Here is a 16303-nt window from a genome sequence, read left to right as displayed (position 1 = left end):
ACTTAACATTTTACAAACGCTTCCAAGAATAACGGTCTGACTGGTTTTGAAATTAATATATTCTTTGCTACTGTGGCCAATAAGATTATAATAATAAGCATCTGTTCAAAAATTATCCATCCTGGATGATAAATCACAGTTGCATTAAAACTGGATTTGATGCTAAGGCAAAAAAGCAGCACGGGCTGTAATTTGTCAGAAGGGCACAGAAGGTTGCCAGGTTTATAATTTATCTTCCATTTGAAAGAGCATTGCTTAGACATAACTACAATTAAAATACGAGCCAGAGGAAAAGGTATTTGGAAGAAACAATGGGATGAGGGAAACTGGGTGTGACTGAACTTCCTTTTTAAATACAAGTTTCACAGAAAAAGGGTATTCCTAGTATATAATAGCAGAATATACTTTACTGATGTTTGTTTTTTAAACTGACTATGATCAGAATACTTCAAAATTAAATTTAGGGTGCAAAGAAAGAAAAACATAACTTCATTTTTTTCATCTTAAAATCAACTTCTCTTCCAGATTAATAAAAAGTTATTTGGTTTTTAAAATTAAATCTTTTGAGAATCACTGACATTCTACTATCATGGAATCACAATATTAAAAATACATGGCTGCTACTTTCATATAGCTGAACAGATCCTAAAACTATGATAAACAGCAGCAATGTAAAATGGTGAGTTTAGCCATTAGTTTTGCTTAAAAGAAAATCAATATTCTGTGAGAAGTGAAGTTTTATTATGTTTTGATTTTCCCGGGGGAGACTTTTAGATCTGCAGATAACAAAAGTATCACACAACTAATACAGAAAAATCCAGGCACTGTTTCAGCTTAAATACAGACTCAGGAAAGAATTCTAGGAAACAGTCAGCTTTCAAAAAAAAGCAGCTGCCAAAACAATCTCATTTAACATGCACACTCCGAGAGATATGTTCATAAATTGAAATGCACAAATATTCTAAAGCCAATATCTATATCAATGATATTATTTGGCAATGCAATGCTATTTTTCCTCAAGACAGTATTTCAAACTGCAGTGAACTATCTGCAGTTGACCCATGGATCACAACAGACACCTTTACTGCAGCTCACACCACACATTTTGTCCCATGTCAACTAACGTGATATGCCTTTCAACAAACCCCACTTAGGTTTGGGAGTCATAAATTTGATAGTGAACTATTAGTAAAAAAGCTGCTAGCTAGCTGCAATTTTTTAAACTGGTTTTGGATCACAATTAATGAACACATTTCCAAAAAATAGATATGCTCATCATTTTGGGAGTCTCTTAATCCCAATTAGCTTTTTTTTTTCCATACAAAATTTTCTCTAGTTCATATCACAACTCACTGGGCTACAGCAATCATCGACACTCATAAACTGAGACTAGAGGCAGAATAAACAGTCTGAGGGACCACAGTGCATTTAAGATGGCTTTTCATTAAGTTCTGCAAAGGCATTTGGCCTCTGTGCCAAGTATCAGAGTCAAATACATTGGTCTGTGATCAGTTCACACAGGTCTATAAGCGAGTTTTCCTCACCTCCTTGTTTTCTGTCCCTTTATACCCCTCATCCATCTAGTGACCCAACATCTCCAACCAACAGCCCTCAACACAAATCTTCTATCATCTAATTTGGGATTATTTTCTAGAGGACATCTATCACACAAACCTCAGATGAGCTCAGCACCAGAACCTCTGGCTACCCATGAAACTACCTCTAGGTAAGACCCCAATGATAACTGCAAAAATTTCCAAATTACAAAAGCAGTCACACATAAAGTGCAGGTGAATGTCTGCAGGAGGCAGTTTTTACAACCACTCAAAAGAGTCTGAATTTGGACTCCCCTCCTGCATTGCCACGGAGAACAGGAGCAGAGCACTGTGCCTGCTCGGTCCAAGGAGACGGGGGCGGCATCCAATTCCTTCTGACAGCTTCTTCCTGTCATTGTCAGAAGAAGACTCTCCAAGAACTGCACACTCAGCCCCTTAGGCAGTTTTGAATTTTTACAGCACGTTGTCAACACCTATGTCTCAGCCAAATACTTGACTCGTCTTTTGCAGAATTTAGACACACGGAATGACAAGCATCCCTTCTGCACTGACACACAGCTGCGCAAAAATCAAAATTTCCATTTTTGTTAAAATGTTCAAACTTATGTGAAGTTTTCCACTGCTAAAAACACTCTAATTACACATCACACTACAAGAGTCATCAAAGTCACTCTCGCAGGAAATCAAACCAATGCCAGTAACCGACGGATCTTTATTCCTAATCCCCTGCTCTTCCCCCTAGCGTTGCTTGTATGACTGATCTGGTTCTTCAATCATTATCATATATCATTTTCTTTGGTCTCACTGCTTTCTGGCTTGCAAATAAATAAATAAATAAAAAGATAGAGAAAAGGCTGATGAAAGGAAGACATAAGCTCTTCAACAATTAGTAATGCATGGTTCCAATAATGAGTCAAGAAATCCACAGGATGAAGCATCCCAAAAGGATTACAAATATTCTTCCCTGAGGCTACACTTTACTATTGCTCTAACAGTTTGCCTGCTAATAAAATGAAACCAATAAAAGAATAATAAAAAAGTTAATAAAAGATTAATTTGTAACATGTGTTCATCTTGGTTTTATGACCTAAAGTTAGCTAAAGTATGCTTAGTTAACATAGATTTGGGTTAAGATTTTTATTTTAGTGGACTGTCCACCCCTCAGATGAAAAAGCAGATATTAAAGGCTTCCACTAGGATATCAAAAATCCTAACAATTAAAATAACTGTACTATTTTCATGATTCATTTTCCCTAGAGACTGCCCTTCTTGTTTCCAAAGAAGCTGAAGCATTTTTCACCATTTCCCAGAAGCAAACAATTTTGTTTATTTTGGAAAGTAAATGCAATGTTGCAGAGATCAATAGAATAATTTCTGAAGTGAACTGTCATATCTCTTTATGGTTGATAATCATCATTTTCACAGGCACTGTGCCACAGATGTTTTCCTCAGAATAATAAATACTGAAATGACATTCCTCTACTCCTCTGCATATACACAGCACAGAGCCAATCCCTGCATGCAGCTTTAGAGCTATGAGAAGTCACACACTATCAAAAAGTAATTACAATTTTGAGACACCACCATTCAGTATTTTAATTCCCATCTACTGCACCCTAAGTAAACAAACACTGATAAAAGACAAATACAGACAGAGTTCTGTTTCATTTACATTATAATCATTCACAAATATTAAAATGCAAATGACTGAATCTACACAACATCCAAACTTCAGCACTGCAAAGGGACCAGCTTACATGTTTTGCACATTTCTGTCAAGCACCATCTATGGTACTAACTCTTCTGACTGAATAGTCTTGTGCTTAATCATCTTCAGTAAGGCAATCTCTTTTTCACCAAGAGACTATGATAATAATTCCATCATAAAACTTTTCTTCATCAAGAATCATTTGAGCAAGCACATGTTCAGTCCTAAATAGATTTTCTTCCATTTCTGTAGAAGGATTTTAGAAGCAGAGATCTGTGAGTAACTCTTATCTTCATGCAGCTTCCAAAGGGAGAAAAAAAGATCTCAAATACACACCTATCTACAGCCAAGCGCTGCTTCCTTCTCAGCCTCACAACTGTAAGAATTTCAAAGCATGCTTTAATTAGAAGTGCCATTCTTTAGTTGACTTCTATAGGTCAGTGATGAGAAGAGGAAGCAGACAAGTATAGCAACAGAGTGAAGATCAAAAGGAAAAGAGGTTTGATGTGCACGGAAGAACCAAGTAACACTCTCAGAGTCTGGAAATTTTCACTAATGTAGCTTTATGAAAACAGTTATCACGCAAATGTTAAAAATACCCAGTCAATAATCCACTTAGAAATGTGAAAGTATCTCTGCGGCCATTCATTAATAAGGCAAGAAGAAACCCAATAGAAACCTAAGATCTATGATAACCATTCTTCCATCTGTTAAGAAAAATTACACATCTGCCCCATAAGGATTTGATAAAAGTTAACCTCAAACATTCAGACATTACTGCAGGTGCTGTTACACATTACAGCTTAACTTCTACCACAGTTGTCACTTAAAGGGGCACGTTTGGTCCTTTTTCTCCACCATTTTTCTGTGCTGGCTCTGAGGTCCATTAGACCTCATGGAGAGCCACTCGAGGGAGTTAAACCAGTAGAGAACCAGAGATGGAGAGACACATTCCCCTGGTCAGAGCTGGTCAGAGAGCTAAGTCCTTTTTAGTAGGATGCCATTTTTTCTGTTTCTGATGCCCAAACCAACACAGACACAGAAACATAACAAAGCCCACAGAAAGGGTGGCAGCAGAAGGAAGGGAATTGGGCTGCAGCTTTTACAGCTGCAGGGAGTCAGCAAATGAGTTCAGCTTAAAAATGAATCCACACTATCCAATTTCTAACAGCTAGCTCACTGTGCAGCTCCAAACCAGAAGATGGAAAAAGGGAGAGTCTATCTCCTTATTCTAGCACCGATATAAGCTGAAAGTTACCACCTGAGCACAATTTAAGACAGAAGCTACTTCACAAGATAAAGGCTTCTGTTGCCTGTCACGTTTCTGATACACTGAGTTATAAAAGGGTTATATGCAAATCCAGCAGCTGATCCACATGCTGGAATTAAGAGCTGGTATAAAAACCTGTGTGTTTGTTTTTAGTAGTGCTTTTACAGCCACCATCATTATATAGTCAAGAAAAAAGAGGTATGAAACAGATGAACTAACAAGCTTCTGACAATTTATGGATACAAAATTATTCTTGGAAGTTACCACAGAAATTATGCATGAGCCTACTCCTTCTTGAAAGCATTTTACATCACTGAATTCAAATTTGACTAATGCTTTAATTAAAACTTGTACAAAATATTCACTTAGAATAGTCTAAAAAAAACCAGCAACCCTAGCCAAAGATACAAGATTTCTTCCAATACAGTGTGATTTGGCGCCTGTGGAGGTTGAGCAATCTGTAATTAAGTGAAATGAGACTTGTATGGGAATACCAAGAACATTAAGACTATCTGACAACATGGGAATTATTTGCCAGAGAACACTATCCTTTTACTGCTTTTTTTACCATCAAGATGTAAAATTTATTTAAAACAAAGTCACAGACTCAGCTTGTGTTACATGCACTTGTTAGCTGTATAGCTCACCTTTGGACCAATCATTAGGACGCAACTAAATGTTGTCATTAGTATACAACCTTTTTTTCCTTTTTTTTTTTTTTTAAATCACTGCTGTGTTTAATTTCCTCTACCACTCCAGTCCCCAGATGAACCTTTAACAACAGCAAGGACAACAAGTCATTAGCTAGCATATTGAAGATAATGGGAGTACTAAGGAGATCCAGCGCTGCTGCCAGTCAAATCACGACATTCCTGTCAATGGTAGAGCTATTTTAACAAAAACCAAAAGATTTTTTGGTAAGTCCTCAATCATGCAAAAGGAAGTCAAACATGTACCCTTCTCTGTGTCATTACAGACTTTTTGATGTAATTCCAGTTCCTAAACCCAACACAAAACAAACAGCAAGGTGGCTAAAATTTATATAAAGTAGCATTTTATTTTCTGGACATTTAAAAATACAGAATATATAATTTTTCTGTTTGCTCTGTGGCTTACAATAGTAGAAAATAAGGACTGTTTCACTAACAAACATATCAAGTGAAAAGTGACCTAACCTGATTTTAGATATAGATTTGCAACACAGAACTAAGAAATATATTTTAGTTTTCTTCAACATTTCTATTTTATACTCAGCAGATTCAAGCCAATTAAAATGTATCTGTACCAAAACACATCCGTCAACCAAAACGCATCTACACTCCAGCTTCCTATGCCAAGTTTCTCAAACTCATCAGTCTTCTAAGAAAAATACAAGAACCCTCTTCCTGCTGCCTAAAATAATCTTTCATTTAGTTCCTCAGTTATATATGTCCACCACCCCTCAGTCAAGGAACTCCTTTTATCTTCTTGGACAATGAGCCTATGAACCAGAAAAAAAAAATCACAGCAGCTGCAGGTCCCTATGCAAGAGTACAAGAAGTAGTCCAGAGAGATGCTCCCCATTATAAGCCCTTCCTGTTTCTAAAAGTTGTGTCTTAGACCTTCTGTGACAGATGCTGTCTTTGTATTTCATTGAATAGCCTCCCACTCATTTAGTCAAGACTCTTGAAAAACATTTTGTCTTTCAAATGCTTTTCAAATCTATATACAATTCTGGCATGCAAAGCATCCCAAAATAATCTCCAGTTTTCATTCATCTCCTTTTATTCTGAACCTTTTTTTTAGCTCCTTCTCTTTGAGGTTCCCCATACTGACATTATTATTAGCAGCTAGGAAATACTAATAAGAGCACTTACTAACACTATACTTCCCTGATTTGCCCTTTCCATTCCCATCATTGGAAAAAAAAGAGTATAATGAAGTCAAATTTCATCACATAGTTCATCCTGTACAGAAGAATAATAAATGTGATGAAAAGTACTTTCCCTCACTACAACTTTCCATTTCAGAAATGGAAGGGGACTGATAAAAGTATTCATGACAAGTATTTGACAGAGTTAGAACAATCTAAGTATTATCCCTTTTGTTCCCTGTTCATTTCCTGATAATTTCTAAAATTCTATTTGCTTCCACTACTAATTGCTACTTATTTTCACTGTTATGACATCAAGATTTTTCTCTTGACATACTAATTTAGAACACATCAAAATATGCAGATACTACTACTGTAAGAGCTCAACATGGACAGGTAGTATGAAAAATTCTTAACGTAAATTATTACTAAGTGCAATGGTTTTTACCTAAGGAGGAAAAATGATCCAAACTTCACTTACACATAGATCAGCTTCAACTCAATTATTGCCATTCTAGAATGAGACTGTGCTGCTAAAATAGACACCTCTACAGAATTATTTTTTAGGAGCAGGCAAAAGGATAAAAACAAACCCAGTATTAATATTACAGAAATTAATAGAGAGCAGAAGAATCAGTATGTCATTACACAAGTCTCCGATATATATACTGAACAGCAGTTCTAATACCTCATTACAGTACACTGCAGATGCTAAACATTTAAATGGGTTCAAGAAGTCACCAGACAACTTACTTACTGAGGAATAATTTGTTGATGGCAACTGAGTATAAAAAGTTACCATCTCTATCTAGCACAGGAGCTGCAAATCAACAGCAACTGTAAGAGTATCCCAAGAGCTGCATCTTTCTGTGTAGTACTGGGCCACACCTATATAAAAACCATATTGGAATTGCCATGCATTAAGAATTTTAAAAGTACTGAAACACTCAAGGTATTAAAGTCTCCTTCAAAATGGTTTCACTTATACCACAATTGCTTCCTGACAGGTCCACATCACTCAAAAGGAACAACAAAAGGTTGACTTGACTTCACTCACTTCAATAAATGGCAGTTTACTCAAAATCCCCTTCATCTTCTCAAAGTCCAGCTTTCAAAGATACTCAGGATCACAACTTTGACTGAAGCTAACATAACACTGATATTCTCAACATCTTGGAACAGGGAGAAATCCTTTCAACTTGCTGTTATATGCATTTTTCTTCTTAATATACCAAACAATTACTCATGAGAAAAGCAATCATTTTCACTCTCATATCAACAGAAATGCTTCAAGGACTGGAGAACAGGAATTTGTGTGTGTGAGACTTCATGTGAACACCAAAACCAGCATCATATGATGATCTCTTTCAGATTTAGTGAAGAAAACAAAGATTGACCACGGCTAACATCTATCTAAAGCTTCAATAATAAAAGTCACTAAACCTTATAAAATTAAATAAAACTAATACCAGTTAATACTTTTAAATACTAATCAGGACATCACATAGGTATTTATTAATAAACTGTTTATCCAGCCACTGAATTAACCATCCCTTCATTAATTTCTCATAAACAGGACAATGCTTACTTATTAAGATTGCCCAACTAACTTAAGTCTGCTCCAGTTAGTGACAAAAGACAACTTGCTTTTATTTAAAACCCTCTAAAATATGAACTCATTAACTACCGCATCCAGATCATGCTATTCTTCGCCTACACCACTTTAAAACATAATAGTTACTTCTTCCTCTCAAGTATTTACCTTAGAATTACCTTCCTTGTGATGTTTGGCACAGGATCGAAGCTGAGTTATCCAGTATTGTTTCTCCTTTGCATCAGCAGCTAAAATAGAAACAAGAAAATGCAGGGGATCACACATAAATCAATACTCTTTTTTAGCACAAGAAGTGATGGAGCAGGGCAGAGGGGCTAAAGATTATTTATTGATTAGAATGCAGTATAAATGCTAACTTATGCTACTTAACTATGCTCAGGTTTTTCAATACAAGACATCCAAGCCTGAACTTAAGAGGCTGTGGCCAGGTGGAAGAGATGAACCTACAAGTCTTCTTTACAGTTATCTCCCCCTAGTAAAAGCAGAACTACCTCTAGATTACTTTCTTGGTTTAGATTTTTTCATCCACTTTTGTTTTACTTGTCTCTTTTTGTGAAGGACAAGGGCCACACCACAGTATTTAAATCAGTAAAAGCTCCACACTCCGACTGTCATTAAGCTACCAGACAAGCTACCAGTTCCCCAGACAGTCAAGTACTTCTCTTTTAATAGAGTTCAACTAAATCTCTCTCAAAACCTGTGTCATTCACATGCAACTTAAAGACACAAGAATGAAAATCACAATTTTCCCTTTACATCTTTAAAAAACAACTTTAAAAATTATTGAAGTTTGTCTGCAGTTTGTATCAGGTGTCTTCTGTGTAATATTAGTAAGTCTTTTTAGGAGAGAGATTTGGTTTTGTCTTAAACAAACCACTACTACAGTAATCCTGATTAAGAATGGCAATACAGACTTGATAATTTCAGTAAATATTTTCTCTTACTTCCTCTGCTATTAAGTATCTCAATGATTATTGACTCAGCATAGAAATTATTTCCTAATTAGAAACAAATTCATAGACCTCATTAAATTAAAAGCAGCACATTGTAAGCATTTGATAATCTCAAGGGTTTGGAAAAGCATGATAATGAAAATCATGGAAGTGTTCATGACTTCTAGCTGTGCAAATTCCAACATTTTTTAACAGAAATGCTCCCTGGTTGTTCCTGCGTCTCAGTTCTATGCATAAAGTGGCAACACACTGTACCACAGAGGACTTCTGCATGCTCAGTCCCACTAGACAACTGATAAACTCCAGTCAGAATAAAACTAAGAATACCTTTGTTACACTGTATTACACGTCACTTTTTTTAATAACATGTTATTTTTTATAAATTAGTTTGATATAAAAGCATAATGATCAATTAACCATACTGAAAATATCTTAAGAATCAGAACATTGCCTCTCCCCTTTTTTTTTTTTAGTATTCCAGAGTAACTCCTACATACCCTCTGTTTTCTTTCCTATATTTGGGAGAATGAGAAGATTTTATGTTACAGGTGCATTCAATTACTGCAAGACTGATAAGCACATAATATCTTAACAGCCTCCCATTAACAATTTTCCCTTCTCTGACCCATCGTCAGATTTATTATTGCACATTATCTGCAGGACTGTAGCAGAGGAGAACAATACGAGAAATTAAATGTTATGTTGTGGACAGCAACAAAAGGAGTGTTTTCTTCCTTTAGAAGCAAATAAGGCACACCATTCAATCAAAATGCCACAGCAACAGATTACAGAAAGCACCACGAGGCATCTTCCAGCCCTGAAAGCCTATACATTGTAAAGTTATATGTATTTAACTCCAGATTACTCTTCCACTGTGTCCTATAATACAGTACATAATGATATAGTGTATAACCACTACTATCTGACAGCACAGGGAAGTAAAAGAGAAATGAGATATGAGAGAAGAGATGCAGAAGCGGGAAAGGGAGAGAAGAACAACTCAGCTGGTACCTCTAAGCAGCACTGTACCTTTTAACTTATACATCTCTCCATTAGCAGAGTAGACCACCAACATGTGTGGCACTTCATCGCTGGGCGATATTATAGCTCCAGCTAAAGACAAGGCTCCTCTTGGCTTCTGGTTTTTACTTTGTTCATTCACGAAATACTGTAGAATCCCCGTCTCAAAGTCCAGCACAAAGTACCTGTTGAAATAAATTACAATTATATAGTATTTCTGCTGAAGTTTTTCATGTATTTACTCAAAGAAGAGCACAGATTAATCTTAAATCAAGATCATAAATAAACAAATGAGATTAAACTAATTTTTGCAATAACTCCAATTTATAAGGTGCTGTTATTTTGATCATTAGGCTTGATTTTTCAGGGGCATGTGATCTATTCTTTTATTCAAAACCCAAAGCATTTCACTAAACCAAGTTCCAGGACTGCAAGATCATACAAACAAAAAATAAACTAACTGCATTGCTTAAGTGCAGTAAATGAAAGAAAAGATATTTCAAACTTAAGTGTGGCAGTCTCAAGAACTGGAAATGTACCTTTTTTTTTCCCCCACAATTAAACCTATTTTTCACAACAGCACAGATCTTAAATTCCATTTCCCTGTGGATATTACCTATGCTATTACACAGAACAATTATTTAACACTTTAACTCTTTGCCAAAAGGGGAGGGAGAGTTAACCACCTGGCTCAAATGAAGGAGCTACCGGCCCTCAACAAACTGGAGTGAAGATCACAGGAATGCAGATTACCGCCTCAGCTTCTTCTAAAAAAACACCCCTAACAATCTGGCTAATGCCATTAACATGGGCATTTTCAACACATGCTATTTCTACTGTTCCTCTAGATGAGATTAGCATAGGTCATTTGAATTTGTACATAGCATTTCAGAAACTGGGATTATTCAGACTTCCGTAGCTTTGTATATCCAAAATTTACTCACTTTCTTTTCCAAGTGGCATTTTGTCTTATAATTTCATTGTCCTTCTATTGTTCAGGTACAAATAATTTATTTCAGCCTTCGTTATTTGGCCATTTTTTATTGAGTACTACCTTGGAAATCACCACTGTGGTTCCTGAACTAGAGCTCTACAACTAACAGAAGGAGGAAATACAGCTAAAGAACTAAAAAAAAGGAAAGAAAAAGGCAAGAAAATTAGTTGTTCCTTCTCCTATCAAGATCAAAGGATTTAGGGAAAAATGCTCCTCTGAGTCTATTAGAACAGAATCTATTAAGTTATATAAACACCATGAGCACTTCAGCTCAGAAATCTTTGCATGTGAGACCAGCAAAGCACTCCCAGAGTGACTGTAAGCTCCATAAAGATGGGCTTTGCATTGCCATAAAGCTACCCCAGGGAAGGAAACCAGCCATTCGAGTACAGAATATACCTTTACCAGCATAATGACAACCGAGAGCAGCGACTTCTGCAAATTCCTAAATGCAGAGACAGCATCCTTCCACACCCTTGTTATCACAGCTAGAGCAGTAGTGTTACCCGGACCTTCTAGCCAACCACAACCTATTTTGTGTACAGTCTCAAAAAAAAACAGGATGTTATCACTGGCCTTGTGCGGTATTTGTGATGATGTCTCAGATACCTGTAAAAGCATTCAACGTTTCCAACCGAAATCAAGCACTAATCTTGTAACCAGTTCTCACAAGCCTTCACATCCCCTTCAGCAAGTATCCTGCCTTCTTTCTTGTCCCAAAAGATCCAGGAACTTCTCACAGGCATCTCGGCCATGACACTGCTCACATCACACAGAATCAAGTATTTCCTTTTCAAGGGTTATGGTTTGATGTGCAATTCCCCTCTTCACCTTTCACACAGCAGTATCACAGAAAAAGATAGACAGGAACAAACTGCACAGACAACTAGAGCCTCACAAGAGAGGCAGGGGGATAATGCACTTTGAAAACTGCTAAAAGGGTAGAAAAAGCCAGGAGAAGGAATAAGGAATTAAATGTCAAAGCAAGCAGTGCAAGGCTTTGTACAAAGGAGATGGGGAGGGAGAACATAAAGGTATAGAAAAAACAGAAGCAGCTTTCAGAAACATTTCCTTGCATCACAGACCAAATGATGACCCAGTTCATACCATCACAAAAACACAGGAGAAATGGAGACCAGATTCTTTCATTAACTGAGGGTGGAAAAGCATTACACATATAAAGCAGAAAAGAAGAGAACAGTACATGTCACCTCTTAGAAGTGCTGTATAACTGTATCAAAAAGATAGGGATGTCTTTTAACTTCAGTTCTAAAAGTCATTTATTCTTCCTACAGAGAAATAACAGCACTAGCTTCTCTACAACTGATTTATCTTGCCACTTAATCCTGCATTTCTCTACTGGTCCTGCTCACACCTTTGCCTAGGATGTCATATTTCTGTAATTAAATTACAGATTAACAGTAATGAAAACACGTACTCCTTAGAGAACAGTCAGGCAGGAAGTAGCAGAGTTATGTACTAAACACACAAAAAATGAGTGTTAAACAGAAATTACGAAATAACTGTTACTGACAGACACTTTCAAAAGACAGTTAAATTTTTCTGTTATTCCAAAATTGGAATAACATCTTTTTTTTTTTAATTAGTTGTCATTAAAAGAGTCCATTTAAAGGTAAGCTAGAAAATTACCACTTTAACACATTTTAAGCAGTTTTAACTGCATAAGCACAAGTCAAAGTAGACATGTAAAATTACAGGAAAGAATAAGCAGGCTATTTCACAAAAGAAAAGCCAATGGATTTCTCACTTTAAATTCAAATCCCTTCAGAGACTAGAGGCTTCCTGCTCCTCTGGCCCAGCTTCCCTCGAGCTCCTGGGATTCACCAGGATACTCCCACTCTGTCACTCCTAACAAATGCAGGTGCATTACCCGCTGATATCAATCACAAGAGAAAACATCACACTCAGTAAACTACAAGTCTGACACTACCAGAATTGTTATTTTCTAAGCCACCCATGAGTTTGTCAGTGTGGCCTGACGACATCTTTCTTTTTCACTTCCCGCATTTCAAAATCAGTGCCCTCTCTGAATAAATCCTAAGTCTCATAAATTCTGCAACTGTCTTACTTGAATGCTCATTGTGTTTCACTATCCCCTTTATCCATTCCCACGTTCATTCATAGCATTTCAAATTATGCATTTCCATATTCTCCAGTGGAATGGTGTACTTTAATAAGTAAATAATAAATAAATAAACTACAACATTTCTAGGTATTGCATCATTCAGTTGCACATCCATAGCATGGTGCGCTGCTCGTTGAAGCTGTCACTCAGATGCAAATCTACAATGCACCTAAAAGTGTGTCCCAGAAGAAAAAACACTTCTTAAAATAAACTCCTCCTTTTCTCCCTTTATTCTGAACACATCCCAGAAACCAACCATCTGAACCCAAGTTTTCACTATTCTGTAATCCCAAGAAGTTTTCAAGGCAGAATTGCTAAATTTTTCCACTCTGTAATGTATCCCTAAGAATTTGAATTCTCCTCACAACCTTCTTTCCCAGTTAAGTCAGTTTTCTTGACCAGATTTTGTACAGCTTCTAGTTTGAATTCATAATGAGACATTTTCATTTAGACATTTGCAGCTGGGCAACTGTAGTCCCAGTCAAATCTTCAATTTTTGATTCAATGTTCAAAAAACATAAAAACTCACCTCTTTTGGAAAGCAGCATCATCCTTGGGTTCATAAACTAGCCTACACTGGAGTCCACACTTTGTAGCTGGACTGTGTCTAATTCCAGACTTTATGTTTAAAATTGGTACAGATGCCTGAATACTGCACAGGAGCACAGACAAATCCTTTTGACTAAAGACAAAAATTTTCCAATTTCTCATAGTCTCCAAACAATAAAATGGTGACCTAACACAGCAAGTACTTCTGGATAGAGAGGGATACTGGGTTGTTTCTACAGCCTTGTTTCACCTTTTTTTCCCAGTTACTTTCTCATTGATGGAAGAGGAGCTTTTCTCTCTAAAACATCACTTTACCTCTTTCACAGATACCTATTTTCCTAAACCAGTCTCACAACATATACTTTATGATCTACTTTTTATTTTGTTTTAACCATGAAAATGCAATTTTTTTTTAAATAAAATACGTTTACTTGAAACAGGGCAATCTTCACACTGATTTAAAACATTAATAGGCAGCATCTCCTCCTCTATCATATTGGAAAGTAACAATTCATGTATTTTCCCTTCTCAGACTGCTGAATTCATCATACCAGATGATGTGACAAAACCTATGCTCTACTACATACTTCAGCATCAAATTAACTCAAGAACAGAAGCAGCTCACAGCAGAAGAATTTCACTACCTTCTTTTTCAACCACTTTGTTCTCAACACTTCTGACTTTCCAAACATACATTTTCCTTATATTCCATTCCAATTTCCCTCCAGTCATTGTCAGCACATGTTCCTCAGTGATTCCATAATCCTCTAAAGGAGGATTTTCAAGAATAAGGAGTCAAACTATTCTATAATTCTCTCTTTCTTTTAAGTAGTTTAAAAACAGATAAGAATTATGGGATAGAAAGTAAATTACCGTGTCAAAGAAAAGCAAAGTTTATGGCTGCAGTAAATGAATGAGATGTCACATAGAAATATTTCATTTTTAGGAAACTGTATCTTACTAGGCCATCCTGGACACCACATTTATGCAATCGCTTAATTCTGGGTTTTTTCCTTTAATCTTGAGCCATAAGATTAATGGAATTATTTATGTCAAAAAAGATAAAGCATGGCACATACACATTTGACAGTCAAGAACTTGATTATTAAAAATTATCTCTAAAGTTGTCATTCAAAGACAGATGATTAGGAGAACATGCTTACATTTCAGTAACTCTAACATCCTTTAAGCACTGAGATTCCTCAACTTCTTCCTCATTTTCTAACATAAGAAAGCACAGGAACCACAATATTCACTAAAATCTTTACTGACTTTGAGCATCTGTATATGAAAACTGAATTTTTAGAAAAGTAATTTCTCTGCATTATTGTAATTGCATACCAGTCAAGATGAACTACAATTTGCTGGATAGTTTTAGAGGTGTTCCACATCTAAAATGGAGGTAAGAAATAATGGAAGCATTATCCACAGTTCATAGATGGACATCTTGGTTTTGATGATCATGCCCTTCGTGATTTTAAAATTCACAGAATTCTCACACAAATAAAATATTAAGATAAATCTCCTTTCTTCTTTTCTTATGTCCCAGGAAGCTCTCTTAATGAACCAAAATATGACTTCTTTCTCAGTAGCTACAGAAACCACAGTTGCTACTGACCAGCTGATCAGGTCATCACCTTCTGCTTGCAATGCCAATTATTTTCAACTGTCTGAAATTCTCTGTAGTCAGCAACAGATTTTAAGGGGAAAAAAAGAGACTACAATAACAATAAATATTAAGAGCTGCCTAGGGGTTGCTTTTTAGGAAGGAGGGAGGAAGAATCAGCCTAAAAATAATGCATCCATTTCCACCCACCAGGCTTTGAATTCATACAGAATTGTGGAAAAGTACATTCATCCTATAATCTATGCTTCAGTACAGCATGGTCAGGCTGAGGGGTAGCAATTGCAATTTAGGGGCAAACACATAAACAAAAGGCACACAGTTGAGTCTGATACCATAAACAAACAGCACTTACTGCTCACAGCCCATCACACTGGCTGGACATCCGATGCTACTTTGTGTCATTTAGCAGTCCTTACCACCTGTCTTTTACTTGCTCTAAATTCACAACTATTTAACAATTGAGCAGACTTAGTGTTTTTTACTGTGCATCAAGAGAAAAGGCTAGCATTGACATAACCGGGGGAATAAATGGGCTGCTGCAATTTTAACTCTGTGAATGTTATTATCCAGCTTGATTCAGGTCACAGATTATAAAAAACAGAGCTTCCAGGCAGGAAAATACGTTTTCCTTCATAAGAAAAACAACAAAGATCTAAAATAAAACAAGAACAGAGTACTTACATGTGACTTCTAATGATCTGCTTGTAATGAAAGGACATAAACCTTTAGAAAGGTACACTTCTATGTGACTCCAAGACACAGGAAATATGCGGGAGAGGATTAGGCACACACACACATCCCAACTCCATTCCCCATGTGAGGGACACACACACAGGGTTCTGTAGTTAAACTGGTTCTCACTGAAGCCAGGTCCACAAGAGTCATTTGCAACCATCTGGATGCAAAAACGAAGGAAGCTGTCTGGTTTATCCTCTCTCATCCCACCTTTCCACCTTATCCAGGAGCAAGACTTTGCACCTTTTATAAAGTAAAATTAGAGACCTACTTTGGAG

At 36.5% G+C, this 16303-nt stretch overlaps 1 protein-coding gene across 1 annotated transcript in view; it reads right to left on the bottom strand.

Moving 5' to 3' along the window:
- Positions 1-16303, bottom strand: part of OSBPL10 (oxysterol binding protein like 10) — a 111718-nt gene that overhangs the window by 70532 nt on the left and 24883 nt on the right. The window contains exons 2-3 of the mRNA XM_027897723.1: positions 9984-10159; positions 8149-8228 (exon numbers count right to left, since the gene is read on the bottom strand). Of these exons, the coding sequence (XP_027753524.1) occupies positions 8149-8228; positions 9984-10159 (256 nt within the window). The remainder of the gene's footprint in view (positions 1-8148; positions 8229-9983; positions 10160-16303) is intronic.

The sequence above is a fragment of the Empidonax traillii genome, unplaced genomic scaffold (assembly GCF_003031625.1).
Source record: "Empidonax traillii isolate 1590-97213 ecotype Southwest subspecies unplaced genomic scaffold, ASM303162v1 scaffold19:size3308961, whole genome shotgun sequence".
NCBI classification, from domain to species: Eukaryota; Metazoa; Chordata; class Aves; order Passeriformes; family Tyrannidae; genus Empidonax; species Empidonax traillii.
The sequence above is the reverse complement of the archived record's forward strand: the minus strand, read 5'-3'. Positions and strand labels throughout refer to the sequence as shown.